Raw genomic sequence first — 19551 nt, 5'->3', positions numbered from 1 at the left:
TAAGATGGGAAAATCCCTTGAGGCTTTTGGGTTAAACTTATGAAACATATGAAGACCTCCTCTCACAAATAAATATGTAAATAAATATTCTGATACCCTGGTTATCATAAGAAATTTTAATTGCAACATAACCATTTGTAACAGACACTACTTAAGTGTAATAACTTAAAAATATTGACAGTAGCTACATTGTGGCACATACCTTTAATTCCACACTTGGGAGGTAGAGGCTGAGGTGGGTGAATCTCTATGCATTCAAGGACAACCTAGTCTATATAGCAAGCTCCAGGCAAGCCATGGATGCGTAGTAAAACCCTATATTACACATAAAAAGAAAACATAAAAGATAGTACCAGATAAACTTTATCAGGTTAAAATTGATATAAAGTATACTTATGTCAGACAAGGCTATTGATACTAAAAAGCATTAAATAAGTCACTAGGTGATGATTAAAAGGTACAGTTCAACAAGAAAACAAAGCAATCATAGTGCATTGCTCCATGAAAATAGCCTCAGAGTACACGAAGGAAAAAATGCTAATCAGTGGAGGTGTGGAAATTCTTCCCACTGTCTAGCCTCTCCTTAAAAGACCCAAAGCAAAGTTCATCCCAGGATTCATTGGGCATACTTCCAGAGCACAGTGAGGGGCTGCTTACAGAAATGTAAGTGACCTCACAGCAGCTACACTGGAAAGTCGTCTTCATCCAGCATGGATGATGGTTTCCCCATATCTACATAAGTAGGTGGGGCTCCTCTCTCCAGATAAACTTCCACAGATTATGTACTTTAATACCTCACTAGACCCTAAGACTGTGTGAAATTATGGAAGAATTACATAAAATGCCTGAGAAGTACAGGAGAGAATCTAGTGGCCCTTCCTCTGCCCTCCTTCTCTGAGGGAACATTGACAGGCTGCTAGTACTGGTGTTGAAAGCAGATGCAGCTGCTCTGATGGTGGTAGCTGTTTTTCTCAGAGGGCCCCATTCTACAACACACAACAAAACTGGAAAACCTGCATTCAGTAGGAAATATTTCCATGTGTATCTCTCAGTGATTGATAAATAAAGCAGGCAGAGATTCATATCAATCAGTATCATTGATCAACTTTTAAAGCATCATTCATTCCTACTTTATAAAAACTAATAGTTTGATAAAAAATTTAAGATAACATTCATATTTAAAATGGAATATTAATATGCCTAGAAAAAATGTTAGTAAAAAAGCATGAGGAACTGGCAAGATGGCTCAGTGGGTAAGAGGGCTAGCTGCCAAGTTTGACGATACAAGTCCTATCCCTGGAATCCATGTGGTAGAACTCCCATAAGTTGTATTTTAACTACATATGTGCCAGAGCACATACACCCCACACATATCCACACACCAAATAAATGTAACAAAAATTTAAAGAATGACAAGGTAGAGGGACACTTCGAACCAGGAATTCATTTACTAGGAGAAAGAATAGAGTGGACAATGAATGTATTTGAAGCTTGATCTGTGTCTACCTCACAAGTTAGAGATCTGTCTGAATATTTCTGTTTCTCATCTAGGAGCCACCATCACCTTCCCACAACTTCTTCAAAATGGGAATGAAGTTAGAAGCTGTAGACAGAAAGAACCCTCATTTCATTTGCCCAGCCACTATTGGAGAAGTTCGAGGTTCAGAGGTGCTTGTCACTTTTGATGGGTGGAGAGGGGCATTTGACTACTGGTGCCGATTTGACTCCCGGGACATCTTTCCTGTGGGCTGGTGCTCTTTGACTGGAGATAACCTGCAGCCACCTGGCACCAAAGGTAAAGAGCCCTGTAGTCCTCTAAAACCAGAGCTCAAATGCTAGGAGAAATCCCCCAGGTCTTTTGTGGTCAACGTGTCTTTTTTTATTTATTTAAATTAGAAACAAGCTTGTTTCACATGTCAATCTCAGCTCCCTCTCCCTTCCCTTCTCTCCATCCCTCCCCACCAGGCCCCTCAGTCCCCCATCCAATCTCCACTCTGATCCCCAGAGAGAGTGAGGCCCTCTATGGTGGATCTACAGAGTCTGTCATTTCATTCAGGGTAGGGTCTAGGCCCTCCTTCAAGAGTCCAGGCTGAAAGAACACCCCTCATTGTGGGATGGGCACTCAAAGTCTATTTGTACACCAGGGATAAATACTACCCAAGGCCCCATAGATTACCTAGGCCTCCTCAATGATACCCATATTCAGGGGGTCTAGGTCAGTCCCATGTTTTGCACACAGCCATCAATCTGGAGTCCAAGATCTCCCCCTTGTTCAGGTCAACTGTTTTTGTGGGTTAAACCAGCCCAGTCTTAACTTCTTTGCTCATCAGTTATCCCTTTCTGACACTGGACTCCAGGAGTTCACTTCAGTATTTACCTGTGGGTATCTGCCTCTGCTTTCATCAGTCACTACTAGATGAAGGTTCTGTTTCCCAGACTCTCTGGCAATGAGATTGTATGCTGGCACTCCCCTGATTCATGTCTAAAATCCATAAATGAGTAAATACATACCACATTTCTCTTTTTGTGACTGGGTTACCTCACTCAGGATGGTTTCTTCTAGTCCATCCATTTGCCTGAAAATTTCAAAATTCTGTTGTTTTTTTTTTCCGCTGAATAGTACTCCATTGTGTAAATGTACCACATTTTCTCTATCCACTCTTCAGCTGAGGGTCATCTAGGTTGCTTCCAGGTTCTGGCTATTACAAATAATGCTGCTATGAACATAGTGGAACAGACATCCTTGTTGTATGAATATGCATCTTTTGAGTATATGCCCAAGAGTGGAATTGCTGGGTCTTGTGGTAGGCTTATTCCCATTTTCCTGAGGAATCTCCATACTGATTTCCAAAGTGGCTGTACAAGTCAGCACTCCCACCAACAGTGAAGGAGTGTTACCCTTTCTCCACATCCTCTCCAGCATAAACTGTCATTGGAGTTTTTTATTTTAGCCATTCTGACAGGAGTAAGATGGTATCTCAGAGTTGTTTTGATTTGCATTTCCCAGATGGCTAGGGATGTTGAGCACTTTCTTAAGTGTCTCTCAGCCATTTTAGACTCCTCTACTGAGAATTCTCTAGTTCTGGACCCCAGTTTTTGATTGAATCCTTTGGTGTTTTGGAGACTTGCTTATTGAGTTCTTTGTAAATTTTGGAGATCAGCCCTCTGTCAGATGTCAGGTTAGTAAATATCTTTTCCCATCTGTGGGTCACCTTTTTGACTTGCTGAATGTGTCCTTTGCCTTACAGAAGCTTCTCAGTTTCAGGAGGTCCCATTTATTAATTGTTGATCTTAGTGTCTGTGCTACTGGAGTTATGTTCAGGAAGCGGTCTCCTGTACCAATTCATTCAAGGGTACCTCCCACTTTCTCTTCTAACAGGTTTAGTGTGGCCGGATTTATATTGAAGTCTTTGATCCATTTGGATTTAAGTTTTGTGCATGGCAATAGACATGAATCTATCTGCAGTCTTCTACATGTCAGCCTCCAGTTATGCCAGCACCATTTGTTGAAGATGCTTTCTTTTTTCCATTGTATAATTTTAGCTTCTTTGTCAAAGATCAGGTGTTTGTACGTGTATGGGTTAATGTTGGAGTGTTCAATTTGATTCCATTGGTCTACCTGTCTATTTTTGTGCCAATACCAAACTGTTTTCAGGACCATAGCTCTGTAATAGAGCTTGAAGTCAGGGATGGTGATGCCTCCGGATGTTGCCTTGTTGAACAGGGTTGTTTTGGCTATCCTGAGTCTTTTGTTTTTCCATATACAGTTGAAAATTGTTCTTTCAAGATCTGTGAAGAATTGTGCTGGTATTTTAATGGGGATTGCATTAAATCTGTATATTGCTTTCGGTAAGATTGCCATTTTTACTATGTTGATCCTACCTATCCAAGAGGGAGATCTTTCCATTTTCTGGTGTCTTCTTTAATTTCTCTCTTTAAAGACTCAAAGTTCTTGTGATACAGATCTTTCACTTGTTTGGTTAGTATTACCCCAAGGTATTTTATGTTGTTTGTGGCTATTGTGAAGGGTGATGTTTCTCTGATTTCTTTCTCGGCCATTTTATCATCTGTATATTGTAGGGTTACTGATTTTCTTGAGTTGATCTTGTATCCTACCACTTTGCTGAAGGTATTTATCAGCTGTAGGAGTACCCTGGTAGAGTTTTTTGGGTCACTTATATAAACTATCATATCATCTGCAAATAGTGAAAGTTTGACCTCTTCCTTTCCAATTTGTATCCCCTTGATCTCTTTTTGTTGCCGTATTGCTGTACAATATTGAAGAGGTATGGAGAGAGTGGACAGCCTTGTCTTGTTCCTGATTTTAGAGGAATTGCGTTGAGTTTCTGTCCATTTAATTTGACGTTGACTGTTGGTTTGCTGTATATAGCTTTTATTATGTTAAGTTCTTGTTATCCCGAATCTCTCCAAGACCTTTATCATGAAGGGGTGTTGGATTTTGTCAAAGGCTTTTTCAGCATCTAGTGAGATGATCATGTGATTTTTGTTTCTCAGCTTGTTTATATGGTGCATTACATTGATGGATTTTTGTATGTTGAACCATCCCTGCATCCCTGGGATGAAGCCTACTTGGTCATGGTGGATGAGTTTTCTGATGCGTTCTTGGCTCCGATTTGCCAGTATTTTATTGAGTATTTTTGCATCAATGTTCATGAGGGATATTGATCTGAAGTTCTCTTTCTTAGTTTCGTCTTTGTGTGGCTTGGGTTTCAAGGTTATTGAAGCCTTGTAGAAAGAATTTGGCAAAGACCTGCTTCTTTGAGAAGAATTGGTATAAGCTCTTCTTTGAATTTCTGGTAGAATTCTGCACTGAGGTCATCTGGCCCTAGGCTTTTTTTGTTTGGGAGACTTTTGATGACTGCTTCTATTTCCTTGGGGGTTATAGGTCTATCTACATTGCTTATCTGTTCTTGATTTAATTTTTGCAAGTGACATTTATCCAGAAAATTGTCCATTTCCTTTAGATTTTCAAATTTTGTCAAGTACAGTTTTTCAAATTATGACCTGATGATTCTCTGGATTTCCTGTGTCCCATTGTTATGTCCCCTTTTCATTTCTGATTTTGTTAATTTGCATGTTCACTCTCGGCTGTTTGGTAAGTTTGGATAAAGGTTTGTCTATCTTGTTGATTTTCTCAAACAACCAACTCTTCATTACATTGATTCTTTGTATTGTTTTCCTAATTTCTGCTTTATTGACTTCAACCCTCAATTTGATTATTTCCTGGCATCTACTCCTCCTGAGTGAGTTTGCTTCTTTGTGTTCTAGAGCTTTCATCTGTGCTGTTAATTCTCTAGTGTAACTATTCTCCAATTTCTTCACGTGGGCACTTAGTGCTATGAACTTCCCTTGCAGCACTGCTTTCAAAGTGTCCCATACATTTGGTTATGTTGTGTCTTCATTCTCATTGAATTCTAGGAATTTTTTTTTGCTTTACAGAACACTTTATTGAAGAAATATTAAAAACTACATCAAGTCTTGCTTGCCACCCACAATGGCAGAGCTGTTAGAATACAGAATTAAAAACCAAAAGACTTTCAAATTCTAGGAAGTCTTTAATTTCTTTTTTTATTTCTTCTTTGACCAGAATTTGGTGCAATTGTGCATTGTTCAATTTCCATGAGTTTGTAGGGTTTCTGCAATTTGTGTTGTTGTTGAATTCTAATTTTACCGCATAGTGGTAAAATTTTTTGTACCTATTGAGGTTAGATATATTGCCAAGTATGTGGTTGAGTTTTGAGAAGATTCCATGTGGCGCTGAGAAGAAGGTATATTCTTTTTTATCTGGATGGAATGTTCTATAGATGTCTGTTAATACCAATTGGGTCATAACTTCTATTAGTTCTTTTGCTTCTTTTTTAAGTTTCTGTCTGGTAGTCCTGTCTAGTGGTGAGAGTGGGGTGTTAAAGTCACCCACTATAAGTGGGGCTTTATATATTATTTGAGTTTTAGTAATGATTCTTTTATGAACATGGATGCCTTTTTATTTAGGCCATAGATGTTCAAAATTGAAACTTCATCTTGGTGGATTTCTCCTGTGATGAGTATGAAATGCCCTCCTTCATCTCCTTTGATTGATTTTATTTTAAAACCTAGTTTGTTAGATATTAGGATTGCTACCCCTGCTTGTTTCTTGGGTCCATTTGATTGGAAAATCTCTTCCCAACCCTTAACTCTGAGGTTATGTCTGTCTTTGAGGCTGAGGTGTGTTTCTTATATGCAGCAGAAGGCTGGGTTCTGTCTTCGCATCCATCCGGTTAACCTGTGTCTTTATGGATGAGTTAAGACCATTAGTATTGAGTGATATTAATGACCATTGATTGCTCATTCTTGTTTGTTTTGGAATGGTTGATGGTGGTGGAATTATATGTGGATTTCCACCTCTTTTTTCTTTTGGCTGTTGGTAAGGTGGGATTATCTATTGCCTATGTTTTTCTAGTTGTAGTTAACTCCCTTGGGTTGGAGTTTTCCTTCCAGAACTTTCTGTAGGGCTGGGTTAGTGGATATGTATTGTTTAAATCTGGTTTTGTCATGGAATATATTGTTTTCTCCGTCTATAGTGATTGAAAGCTTTGCTGGGTATAGCAGTCTGGGCTGGCATCCGTGGTCCCTTAGTGTTGGTAGAATATCTATCCAGGACCTTCTGGCTTTCAGAGTTTCCATGGAGAAGTCAGATGTGATTCTGATAGGTTTGCCTTTGTATGTTACTTGGCCTTTTTCCTTTGCTGCTCTTAATATTCTTTCTTTATTCTGTATGTTCAGGATTTTTACTATTATGTGGCAAGGGGACTTCCTTTTGTGGTCCACTCTATTTGGTGTTCTGTAGGCTTTTTTTTTTTTACGAGACAGGGTTTCTCTGTATTGTTTTGGAGGCTATCGGTCCAGCCCAGCCTCGAACTCACAGAGATCCGCCTGCCTCTGCCTCCCGAGTGCTGGGATTAAAGGCGTGCGCCACCACCACCCGGCTCTGTAGGCTTCTTATACCTTCATTGGCATGTCTTTCTTTAAGTTGGGAAAGTTTCCTTCTTTGATCTTGTTGAATATGTTTTCTGCCCCTTTGAGGTAGTTTTCTTCCCCCTTCTTCTATACCTATTATTCTTAGGTTTGGTTCTTTCACAGTGTCCCATATTTCCTGGATATTTTGTGTTAGGGATTTGTTGGACTTAAGATTTTCTTTGGTTAATGAATCTATTTCCCCTAGTGTATCTTCAACACCTGAGATTTTCTCTCCCATCTCTTGTATTCTGTTGGTTATGCTTACATCTGTAGTACCTGACCATTTTCCCAGCTTTTCTATTTCCAGCATTACTTCAGACTGTGTTTTTTTTTTATTGTCTATATTTCAGCTTTCAACCTTTGCATTCTTTGAATTGTTTCTTTCAATTTTTGCTTTGTCTTTTCTTGCATTTGTTAGATTTTTTTGGTTTGTTGTTTCTTCCATTTCTTGCATTTTTTGGATTGTTTTTTCCTCCATTTCTTGCATTTTTTGCATTTTTGGTTTGTTTTCTTCCATTTCTTTAAGGGATTTTCTCATATCCTCTTTGAGGTCCTCTATCATTTTCATGAAGTTGTTTTTAAGGTCTGTTTTATCTGCTTCCTTTGCAATGGGCTGTTCAGGTCTTTGCGAGTGTAGATTCTCTAGTTTCTGGCAGTGTCATATTGGGTTTTCTGTTGGTGGGTATGTTTTTATATTGTCTGCTTCCCATTATTTCTTCCTGTGGGTACAGAGTCTCTTCCTCTCCTGGTGGGTATGTTACCACGGTTCCTTTCCAGTGGGTGGGAACAGGTCCAATACCTTAGTGGCTTTCCTCTTTCATGGATGGAGGCCATCCTAGTATCAGGACCTTGGCAATCTCTGGGTAGGTTGGACCCTCTCCTGTCCCATGGGTGGAGAATGAGACTTGGATGCTGGCAGTCCCTGGGCAGGCTGGCTCCTGCCGGGATGGGAGCTGCACTGTGCAGTACCCTGTCCTTGGCTAGTTGTGTGCAGATCACTGGAAGGTGGGCTGTAACCCGGCCCAGGCCTATCTAGGCCCATGGGTGGAGAAAGGGACTATGGTGCTGGCAGTCTCTGGGCAGGCTGAATCCTGTCAGGCTGGGATCTGCTGCGCAGTCCCCAGGTCTCAGGTGGTTCTGCTCAGGGCACCAGAAAGCAGGCTAGAGACAGTCCCACACTTACCTTGCCTGTCCCGTGGGTGGAGAATGGGACTTGGAAGCTGGCAGTCTCTGGGCGGGCTGAATCCCGTGGGGCTGGGATCTGCTATGTGCAGTCCTCAGGTCTCCAGTGTTTTTCATCAATGTGTCTTTACTAACATACTTCACTATAGGCAGGGGAAGAATCAGGACTGGCTCCTTAGGTACAAACCCAAGGCTGGCAGAGAATAACCACTAACAGCTCAGAAGTAAAATCAAATGAAGCTAGACATGAAATTTGGGATAAAGTATAATATTCTCTCTTCTAAATATCCCAATTTATTCTCAGGCAACTTCTACTTTTGTCCCTAACCCATTTCAAAGTTTGGAAGTGTCATTCTCAGGACAAATGTCTCCCCCCAAGCCTTGAGAGTTGTATAATGAGCCGGGTAACACTGTTAATGAACATTTTAAAGATACTCAACAGGATAGGCAAAGTAGAGCCTTTCATATAAATAAAGCCATTGAGGGTAGGCTGTAACTCTGCCCTTCAACAGCAGTTAATTCACCCCTAACCCTCAAATTCCCATGTATAAGGGAACAATACTTCAAAAAATTAGGGGGGGGTAAATGAAATCACATGGACAAAATGCTCATGTCTTGAAAATAGTAAGCTCTAAAACAATTTCCATTGCATTTCTGTGACTAATATATAACACAGCTATAGCCTGTGTTATCATTACTATATTATACATGATATACTAGACTATTACTGTATTACATTGCTATTATTATAATACTATTACTATAAAATTAACCACTACAAATGGGGAAAATATATACCACACTACAGTAGTGCCATACTAAATGAAACATAAATAATATTTCTTTTGATTTTTTGTTTTTGGGGGGGGTTGTTTGTTTGTTTGAGACAGGGTTTCTCTGTATTGCCTTGGAGCCTGTCCTGGAACTTGCTCTGTAGACCAGACTGGCCTCAAACTCATAGAGATCTGCCCACCTCTGCCTCCTGAGTGCTGGGATTAAAGACATGGGCCACCAGTGCCCAGCTAAAGCATAAATAATATTTCTAATGATAGTGGAGATCATCTGTTAATCCCACAGATGTGAGGAGAAAGATGTGGACAAATTAATTAAAGCAAGCTTATTTTTATTCCTTCACATGGGCTATCTCTCGCTAAAGCAGAGTTCAAGAGATCAACATTGAACATGGAGAAGATAAGGGTTTTTATAGTTCAGGAGTAAGAGATTTCCAAATAGGAGATTTGGTAGGCAAGTAGGCAGGGTTACAGAAGCAGAACATATGCATAAAAAGTTGGTCATAGCAACCTCTTGAAATAAAGGTATGATTGCAAGGTAGTCATAACAACTTTTTGGGGAAAAAAGTAGGGTTGCAAGATGTTATAAACAACCTTCTGGAACAAAGACATAATTGCCATTTCCTGGAACAGACAGTATAGAACCATTTGTAGTTAAGGTTACAAGTGAGGCATAGCCCCATTCTTAAGAAACAAAGATTTAATCAGAAACAGGAATCAGCCTAGTTTTTCTTTACTGTAAGATAGCATTCAAGCCCAAGATGGAGGCAGGCTGGTTCATCATATCCAAGAGAGATTTTGAAATCAACAAAAATAATAATCCCATTCTCTTAAGTCTAAAGCACATCAATGAGTCTAAAAGAATGGAAAATTACCCTATTGTCTCAGAGTTTCTTTTCTTAGCATTTATGGAATGCATTTATTAATTAACCAAATTATTTATTTAATGCATAACTGTAAACCAACCTGAGGATTCAGCAGTGACACAAATGGACAGTCTCCCCACTTTCATGGCACTTCTGTTCCAGTGATGTGAGACAGGCATAAATATTTATAGTAAAATTAGGCATTATATAAGGTCATTTCAGTGGCTAGAGAGATCACTAGTTCAGGGGAGAATATGTGCAGTAGCTTAAGTGAGGTCCTGGCTCAATCCTCAACGCATACAAAGAAGGTCATATTTTAAATGTACATTTTGAAAAAGGTTTTTGTTTTGGGGGGATTCTGGGGGTTGGGGTTTGGAGACAGGGTTTCTCTGTGGCTTTGGAGGCTGCCCTGGAACTAGCTCTTGTAGACCAGGCTAGTCTCGAACTCACAGAGATCAGCCTGCCTCTGCCTCCCAAGTGCTGGAATTAAAGGCATGTGCCACATAAATATGTATGGACGGCTACCATTGCCATAATCAAAATAGTGACTAGGTCTATCATTCCCCAAAGTTTCTTGGGGGAAAAGGAGCTTCTTTACTCAGAATTTCTTTTCAGGAAAATTTGTCTGTAAAGTCGCTGTTTAAATTGAAACCTGAGGGATAAAAAGGAGCCATCTAGGAAAAGATAGTACAAGCATGCAGACAGAGCCGCTGACACAGTGCCACTAGCATGCGTAAACAGAATGATGATGTGAGGAGCATGTAGGCTGAGGGAGAAGGTGATATTACTAGGTGCTGTAGAAGCAGGTAGCGGCCTAATCATGGGGCTTTGTAAGCCAGAGTGGCAGTTTGTGGCTTTATTCTAAATTAATTTGAGAACAGCGTAGGGAGGTCAATGTTTTCAAATTGTTGTCTAAAAATATGCTGGGTTGCACTCATAGCTACCTTGGGACACATGCAGCCTGGCCACTGGTCAGATATGCCTACAAGGAGTGAAGACATTTGAATTATTGTATGAAATCACTTTCTAGAATATAAGGAACACTTATAGCTCAGCTATAGAAAAGATAAATAATCCAATTTTAAAATAGGCAAGATATCCATTAACAAATGGATGAATAAAGAGAAAAATATACATGTATAATTATACACATACACACATACTATGAAATTTTATTCTTCCATAATAAAAAATGAAATCATGGTATTTGTAGAAAAATGGATACAACTGGGACATATGATGTTAAACAAAATAAACCAGACTCAGAAAGACAAATGTTCATATTTCATATGTGGACTCTGGATTTGTGTTTGTGTGTGTGTGTGTGTGTGTGTGTGTGTAGGTCAGAGGTAAGGAAAAGCTCTTGAGGAGAGGAAATAAGGTAAAATTGCAGTAATGTAATACATGCAACATTAAAACAGAAGGTGTGACTCTCTAGGAGGGTTCAGAAAACCAGCAAGAGGAAATGTGGGAGTACTCTAGGGGAGGGAAGTGAGTAAGAACACAGTATAATGATATACATGTGTAAAAATGCCTTACTGAAACCTATTGCTTACTGTGTATGCTAACTTATAAACAGGCAAATTATTTGAGTATATATTTCTCCAGAGAATATATACAAATGGCCAATAGGGCCTTGGAAAAATGGTTAGCATCATTTGTCATTAGGGAAATGCTAACTGAATCAGTGTGATGCCACTTCATACCCACTCATACAGCTGCAATCAAAACATGGATAGTGATGAGGACTCTTCATACATTGCTGGTAAGGTGGTAAAATGCTGCAAACACATTAGGAAACAGTTTGGAAGTTACAATAGCTGGATATATACTTGCTTGTATGACCCAGAATTTCCACTCATAGGTGTATACTGCCCCCCCCCAAAAAAACAGAAAACACATTCCTATAAAACATGAGTGTTTTGGCAGCACTGTTTATTATAGCTTAAAAGTTGAAACAACTTTAATAGTCACCAGCCAAGGAACAGATTAATAAAATTCAGTATATCCACTTAAAAAGATATTATTGGCAACAAAAAAAGGAGTGAATTGCTGATCATGTTATATCATAGCTATGCCATACAATTGTGTTAAGTGAGATGAGGATGGCTTGGTTTCAATTAGTGATTGAGGGATCTTGGAACAAGATGAGAGGAAACAGGCTTCTTATCTCAGGAAGGTGCCACTCTTTTATATGCTGCTAGAAACATAGGTCCTTGATCAGGGTAAGAAATTTATTGCCATCCCCCTACTTGCCTATAAGGCTCTGGGAAGCAGCAAGTACCTTGGAACTGGTAGTGGGATCACTTTTGTTTAGTTAAGGCTAAAACCAGACAAGTTCTTTTTTCCAGGTTTTGTTCAAAAGTAGACTGATTTCATACCTTGCCTCAAAAGCTCTGTTCTGTTACTGGACAATCTAGACCAGCCAGGCAGGTCACAGGGCCAGAATAGCTGAGAGGCTGTGTCTAGCTACTGCTAGCCACACATCCTCTTCTGACTGCATCCATGCTGGTGCATGACTCTCTGTATGGTTGGTGCTTCCAGGGGAGTGGGCTGTCTGCTGTCTGCTCTTATGTGTCTTTCAGAAAGCCATAGACTTTCAATGACAGAGGCCAGAGACCTTCCACAGTATTTCCAGCATTACCATTCCTCTTTCCCTCCAGTAACGCTTCTGACTCCTCCCTCCTGCCTCAGTAGGTCCCAAAGTGAGAGGGTTAGAGAGCTTCCTGCCCTGACAAGGAAGCAAGTGACACAGTGTGGAAGGAATGTGATTATGCAGTCTTTCAAAAAACAAGATGTTTCCTGTATGTAAGCCTGTTTGTTCCCTTTCTGATTATGATGTCTCCTCCATCTTTCCTACCTTCTGGTCATTAGTATGCATGTTTAAAAATTCAAAGTAAAATATGAATGTTTCTTGTTATGGTAAGAAAAAGTAATATTTACTTAATGTACCTTCACACATATTGTTTCGTTTATTTTCCCCATAACTCTAAATTAGGCATAATTATTTTCAGATACATTTTACTTGTGAGAAAACAAGCTAAAGTGACTTGGCACGCGATACGTGAGGAGAGACAACTGTCAGGCCAGTACACTGAGCTACACTGCCCTTACACATCAGCCCACATGTCACCCCATACTCAGTTCTCCTCCATAAGCTTGTCCTTTCCTTTTTAATTATTAATTAATTAATTTTCCCAGTGCAATCACAATTTCCCCTCCCTGTCCCCTCTACCCCTCCCCCACCCATTCCTCTTTCCTCTTCAGGAAAGGGCAGGCCTCCCATGTATATCAGCCAGCCATGGCATATCAACTTGCAGTAAAGACTAAGTACCTCCTCTTCTATTAAGACTGGATGAGGCAACCCAGTATGAGGAAAAGGGTCCCAAAAGCAGGTAACAGAGTCAGACACAGATTCTAAAGTTAGGAGTCCCACAAGAAGACCAAGCTATAAAACTATAACATATATGCAGATAGCCTAGGTCAGTCCTATGCAAGCTCTCTAGTTGGCTGTTCAGTCTCTGTGAGCCCCTATGAGCTCAGGTTAGTTGATTCTGTGGGTTTCTTTGTGTTGTCCTTGACTCCTTGACTCCCCTCTGCCTCCTTCTTCCTCTTCTTCAACAGGATTACTGGAGGTCCGTCTAAGGTTTGGTTGTGGGTCTCTACATCTGTTTCCATCAGTTGCTGTGTGAAGCCTGTCTGATGACAGTTGAGGCTATACGTTTCAAAGCTTCATTTGAGATTCCAGATTTGGCCTTCATAGTTGTACACTACTCTATGCTTAGCCTTCAGGGAAAAAAAGAAGCAAGCTACTAGAATTGCTGGAAAGAACTGGGACAGGTGACTGTTCTTTTGTTATCTGGATTCATTTCTATTCTATATCCATGTATTAGGTACCAACTAAGAACCTTGTTTGTCAGGTGACAGCAGCAATTCCAAAGTGATTCATTACTTCCCTACCCTACCTAGGTTCATGGGCTATCACTGTCTTGGGACTCATAATAATCAGTTTAAAGTGAGGCCATTTGGCTTATTTAATTACTCAGGCTAAGGTATAAAATAAGTAGAATGCTGAATTTAATGAGAGTTAAGTTTTTTCTATGCAAATGTGTTAGAACTTTCTCAAAGTATTGCTGTTGATATGTGCTGGTTTATTTTGTAGATATTTATATTGTGCTACTTTTCCTGTTGTTGTGACCAAATACCTGACAAAATCAACTCAAGGAAGGGAGGGTTTCTCTTGCCTCACAGTTTAAAGGCACAGTAGTCCATGAAGGCAAGGAAAATGTAGTGACAGAGTGATTCTAGCATTTGGCAAGAATGTAAGACTCATTGTGCCAGCTGTCAGAAAGCAGAGAGAAATTAATGCTGATACTCCACTGATTTCCTACTGTTTACTTTTTATTTGGTCTAAGACCCCAGCCTATGGAATGGTACCACCTACATTTGGGGTAGGTCTTCCTATCTTCTTAAAACTCGAGAAATACCCTCACAGACATATGTAGACATTTGTCTTCTGAATGATTCTAAATATCATCAAGTAGACATGATCAACTATCAAATACATTTTTAAAGACTTCAAAAATTTTATGTAACTTATATCTTGTGTCACTATAGTAGAAATTAAAACATAGAACTTTTAAAATAAAATTTTCCAATCTATTTGTTTTATTTTATGTGTGTGAATGTTTTGCCTGTATTTATGTCTGCACCATGTGTGTTCCTGATGCCCAAGGGGACCAGGATAGGGTTTGGATCCCTAGGGACTAGAGTTATAACAGTTGTGAATTGCTCTGTCATTGCTGGAACAGTTTCCAGCAGGTCTTATGGAAGAGCAGCCAGTGTTTTTTAGCTGCTAAACCATCTCTCCAGCCCCAAACCAAACTTTTTAAAACAGGAACAGGAACATAATCCATGGAAATAAACTAGGTATTTGTGAACAGATAAGCAGATTGAGAAATTATGGTGTATGCAGACAGTGAAACTCAATGTTAAAGGACTAAGATGAGGGAAGAGAGAAAAAGAATGGATAAGAATATAAATATGAATGTCATTTATAACAATATGGAAAAACCAGAGGGCTTTTTGCTAAGTGAAATAAGCCAGACATAAAAGGATAATAATATTCATATGAAGTATCTAAAGCAGCCAAATGTATAGAAACAAACTAGAATGGCAATTGCCAAGGTGTGAGAGAATAATGCTGAGTTGTTACTCAGTGGGTTTAAAGCTTCAGTGATGCTTAGTAAGTTCCAGAGACTTACTATACAATATAACACCCATATATACTCTTTGCTTAAGATTTTGTTAGAAATGTAGTTCTCATGTGTCTTAGGGTTTTATTGCTGTAAGGAGATACCATAACCACAGCAGTTCTTATAAGGAAAACATTTAATTGAGGTGGTGGCTTACAGTTTCAAAGGTTCAGTCCATTATCATCGTGGTAGGTGGCATGATGGTGTGCAGGTAGACATGGTACTAGAGCTGAGTGCTACATGTTGCAGGCAACAGGAAGTTGACTAAAAGTCACACTGAGGGAAGCTTGGGCAAAAGAGATCTCAAAGCCCCCCCCCACAGTGACACACTTTTCCAACAAGGTCACACACTCCTAACAGTGTCACTCCCTTTGGAGGCCATTTTCTTTCAAACATCAAGCGAAATGTTCTTTTTTTTTTTTTTTTTTTTTGGTTTTTGCAATTTTTTATTTATTTTTTATTTATTTTTCAGTTTAAATTTAGATAAGAAACAAGGTTGCTTCACAAGTCAGTTCCAGGTCCCACTCCCTTTCCCTCCCCTCCTCCCGTGCTCTCCCCCCAATCCCCCCCCCATTATCCTCTCATTTCCCCAGGGAGGGTGAGGCCCTCCATGGGGGTGTCCATAGTCTGTCATTTCATATAGGGTAGGGCCTAGACCCTTCCCCAAGAGTTCAGGGTGAGAGTGCACCTCACATTGTTGGATGGGAGTCCAAAGTCCATGTGTATACTCAGGATGGGTACTGATCTGCTGCCCAAGGCTCAATAGATTACCTAGGCCTCCTCACTGACACCCGCATTCAGGGGGGTCTTGATCAGTCCCATGCTGGATTCCCAGGCTGATGCCTGGGATTCAAGAGTTAACCTTCGTCAGGTCAGCTGTTTCTGGGGGTTAAACCAGCCCAGTCTTAATCCCTTTGGTCATCAGTCCTCCCTCTCTGTTACTGGCTTTCTTGAGTTCAGCTCAGTACTTAACCGAGGGAGTCTGCCTCTTCTTCCATCAGCCACTGAATGAAGTTTCTGTTTCCCAGACTCTCTGGCCATGGGATTGTAGGCTGGCACTCCCCAGATCTATGTCTAAAATCCATATATGAGAGAGTACATGCCATGTTTCTCTTTTTGTGACTGGGTTACCTCACTCAGGATGGTTTCTTCTAGTGTCATCCATTTGCCTGCGAATCTCAGGATTCCATTGTTTTTTTTTCTGCTGAATAGTACTCCATTGTGTAAATGTACCACATTTTCTCTATCCACTCTTCGGTTGAGGGACATCTAGGTTGCTTCCAAGTTCTGGCTATTACAAATAATGCTACTATGAACATAGTGGAACAGACATCCTTGTTGTATGAATGGGCATCTTGTGGATATATGCCTAAGAGTGGAGTTGCTGGGTCTTGTGGTAGGTTTATTCCTATTTTTCTGAGGAATCTCCATACTGATTTCCAAAGTGGCTGAACCAGTTGGCACTCCCACCAGCAATGGAGGAGTGTCCCCCTTTCACCACATCCTCTCCAGCATAAATTGTCATTGGTGTTTTTGATTTTAGCCATTCTGACAGGAGTAAGATGGTATCTCAGAGTTGTTTTGATTTGCATTTCCCTGATGGCTAAGGATGTTGAGCACTTTCTCAAGTGCCTCTCAGCCATTTTAGACTCCTCTATTGAAAATTCTCTATTTAGTTCTGCAGCCCACTTTTTAATTGGGTCCTTTGATGTTTTGGAGACTTGCTTCTTGAGTTCTTCGTAAATTTTGGAGATTAACCCTCTGTCAGATGTGGGATTAGTGAATATTTTTTCCCAATCTGTGGGCTGCCTTTTTGTCTTGCTGACTGTGTCTTTTGCCTTACAGAAGCTTCTCAGTTTCAGGAGGTCCCATTTATTAATTGTTGATCTCACTGTCTGTGCTAGTGGTGTTATGTTCAGGAAGCTGTCTCCTGTACCAATTCGTTCAAGGGTACCACCCACTTTCTCTTCTAAGAGGTTCAGTGTGGCTGGATTTATGTTGAGGTCTTTGATATATTTGGACTTAAGTTTTGTGCATGAAACAGAAGAAAACTTTTGGAGATGGTGACTGTGTGGTTTTTTTTTACCTTGATTATGGTACCATAAGTATGTGCATAGGCCCTCCCCCATGTATCCAGGCTGAGAGAGCATCGCTCCATGTGGAATGGGTTCCCAAAGTCCATTCGTATGCCAGGGATAAATACTGATCTACTACCCAAGGCACCATAGATTGCTAAGGCCTCCTCACTGACATCCAAATTTAGGGGGTCTGGATCAGTCCCATGCTGGCCTCTCAGCCGTAAGTCTGGGGTCCATAAGCTCCCCCTTGTTCAGGTCAGGTGTTTCTGTGTGGTTTCACCAGCCTGGTCTTGATCCCTTTGCTCATCACTCCTCCCTCTCTGCAACTGGGTTCCAGGAGTTCAGTTCAGTGTTTAGCTGTGGGTGTCTGCCTCTGCTTCCATCAGCCACTGGATGAAGGCTCCAGAATGGCATATAAGGTAGTAATCAGTCTCATTTTCAGGGGAGAGCATTTAAGGTAGCCTCTTCAATATTGCTTAGATTGCCAGTTGTTGTCATCCTTGTAGATCTCTGGAAATCTCACTAGTGCCAGATCTTTTCTCAAACCTATAATGGCTCCCTCTATTATGGTATCTCTCATCCTGCTCTCCTCTATTCTTCCCCTGACTCAACCTTCCTGCTCCCCCATGTCCTCCTCTCCCCTTCTCTCTTTGCCCAGCTCCCTCTCCCCTCCCCCCATGCTCCCAATCCACTCAGAAGATCCTGTCCCATTCCCCTTCTCTGGGGTACCATGCATATCTCTCTTAAGGTCCTCCCTGTTTCCCAGACTCTCTGGCAGTGGGATTATAGGCTGGCAATCCCCTGCTCCATGTCTAAAATCCATATATGAGTGAGTGCATACCATGTTTGTCGTTTTGTGACTGGGTTACCTCACTCAGGATGGTTTCTCCTAGTGTCATCCACTTGCCTGCAAATTTAAGATTCCATTATTTTTTTCCACTAAATAGTACTCCATTGTGTAAATGTACCACATTTTCTCTATCCACTCTTTAGTTGAGGGGCATCTAGGTTGCTTCCAGGTTCTGGCTATTACAAATAATGCTGCTATGAACATAAGGATGTGGAGAAAGGGGAACACTCCTACACTGCTGGTGGGAGTGTCAGCTTGTACAGCCACTTTGGAAATAGGTATGGAGATTCCTCAGGAAAATGAGAATCAGTCTACCACAAGACCCAGCAATTCCACTCTTAGGCATATACCCAAAAGATGTGCATTCATATCCTCATGTTTGGGCAGCAAGCACTTTACTAACTAACCATTCTCTGTATAAATCTCCAGACCACACCCTGAGAACTGCTATCTTCATAACTTTTTTTGAGACAGTCTAATTCTGTAGCTCAGGTTGACCTTGAACTCACTGCAGTACTTGCTGTGGCTTCCCAAGTGCTTGTGTTATAGATGTGAGCCACCATTCTTAGCTTACACAGCATATAAAATATTCTCCCCGTCCGTTTTAAATGTGTGTGTGGTGTAGATTAAACCCATGATTCATGATGCTCACATACTATGCCAGTGAGCTATTCCCCAGCCTAAACCCATTTTACTAATAGTGCACATTTGGACTTATCTATTATTAAAAATAATAACTACTATGAGCATTTTTACACATATACTGATATACATGTGCAAGAACCTCCATGGAGTTATGATTGGAACTGCTAAATCATAGGGTAAATGCATCCTCTGATTTATTCAGTAATGCATATGATTCCCTGCCCTAGTGACTCAACAAGCCACACTTGACATCAGACGTTACCAGAATCAGTATGTAAATCTTATCAATTGATCTGATATCCCTTTTCAAAATGTGTATTTCCCCATAGCATATGTTGCATTAACTGTATGTCACATTAGCCTTCAGAATCTAGAATAGTTCTTGTATTTTTCTCTCTGGAACATTGACAAGGCTAGTTGTTTTGTTAACTGAATGTCAGTTTTGGTGTGTCTGACATCAAGATAAGTGATTTGAAGCTGAGATGAAGAATATATGGTATTCTCAGTCTATCACATTAGAAGATAAACTGGATGTGTTTCAGGTGGGTGATCGTAGCTTTGATCAGTAGGTTGAGATGCTGCCTTTCCCCCTTTCCTAGAACACTTCTTTCACTTGGCTTCTGGGACTTCACGCTCGTTTTCTTCTGGATTCACTCTTAGGCCAATCTTTAATCTCTTTGCTAGTTCTTCTTCCCTCTAACTGACGTACATTAATGTGACTTAGAAACTATCTTTTCCCATCTTTTCTTGAGTGTGTATTCATACTCAATAAAATCTAATTTAGTCAAATGATTTTATATCCCAGTAAACACACTGATGATTCTCAAATTTTTATCTTCAGTTCTACCATCTCTTTTGGATTCCAGA

General features: G+C 40.4%; 1 protein-coding gene across 12 annotated transcripts in view; it reads left to right on the top strand.

The window, feature by feature from the left end:
• The window catches only part of Scmh1 (Scm polycomb group protein homolog 1), a 125386-nt gene that overhangs the window by 73150 nt on the left and 32685 nt on the right, over positions 1-19551 (top strand). For all 12 annotated transcript variants that reach the window (XM_040756746.1, XM_040756752.1, XM_040756751.1 and 9 more), the window contains one exon: positions 1552-1795. In XM_040756746.1, the coding sequence (XP_040612680.1) occupies positions 1552-1795 (244 nt within the window). The remainder of the gene's footprint in view (positions 1-1551; positions 1796-19551) is intronic.

The sequence above is a fragment of the Mesocricetus auratus genome, unplaced genomic scaffold (genome assembly GCF_017639785.1).
Source record: "Mesocricetus auratus isolate SY011 unplaced genomic scaffold, BCM_Maur_2.0 Super-Scaffold_100014, whole genome shotgun sequence".
Taxonomy (NCBI): Eukaryota; Metazoa; Chordata; class Mammalia; order Rodentia; family Cricetidae; genus Mesocricetus; species Mesocricetus auratus.
The sequence above is the reverse complement of the archived record's forward strand: the minus strand, read 5'-3'. Positions and strand labels throughout refer to the sequence as shown.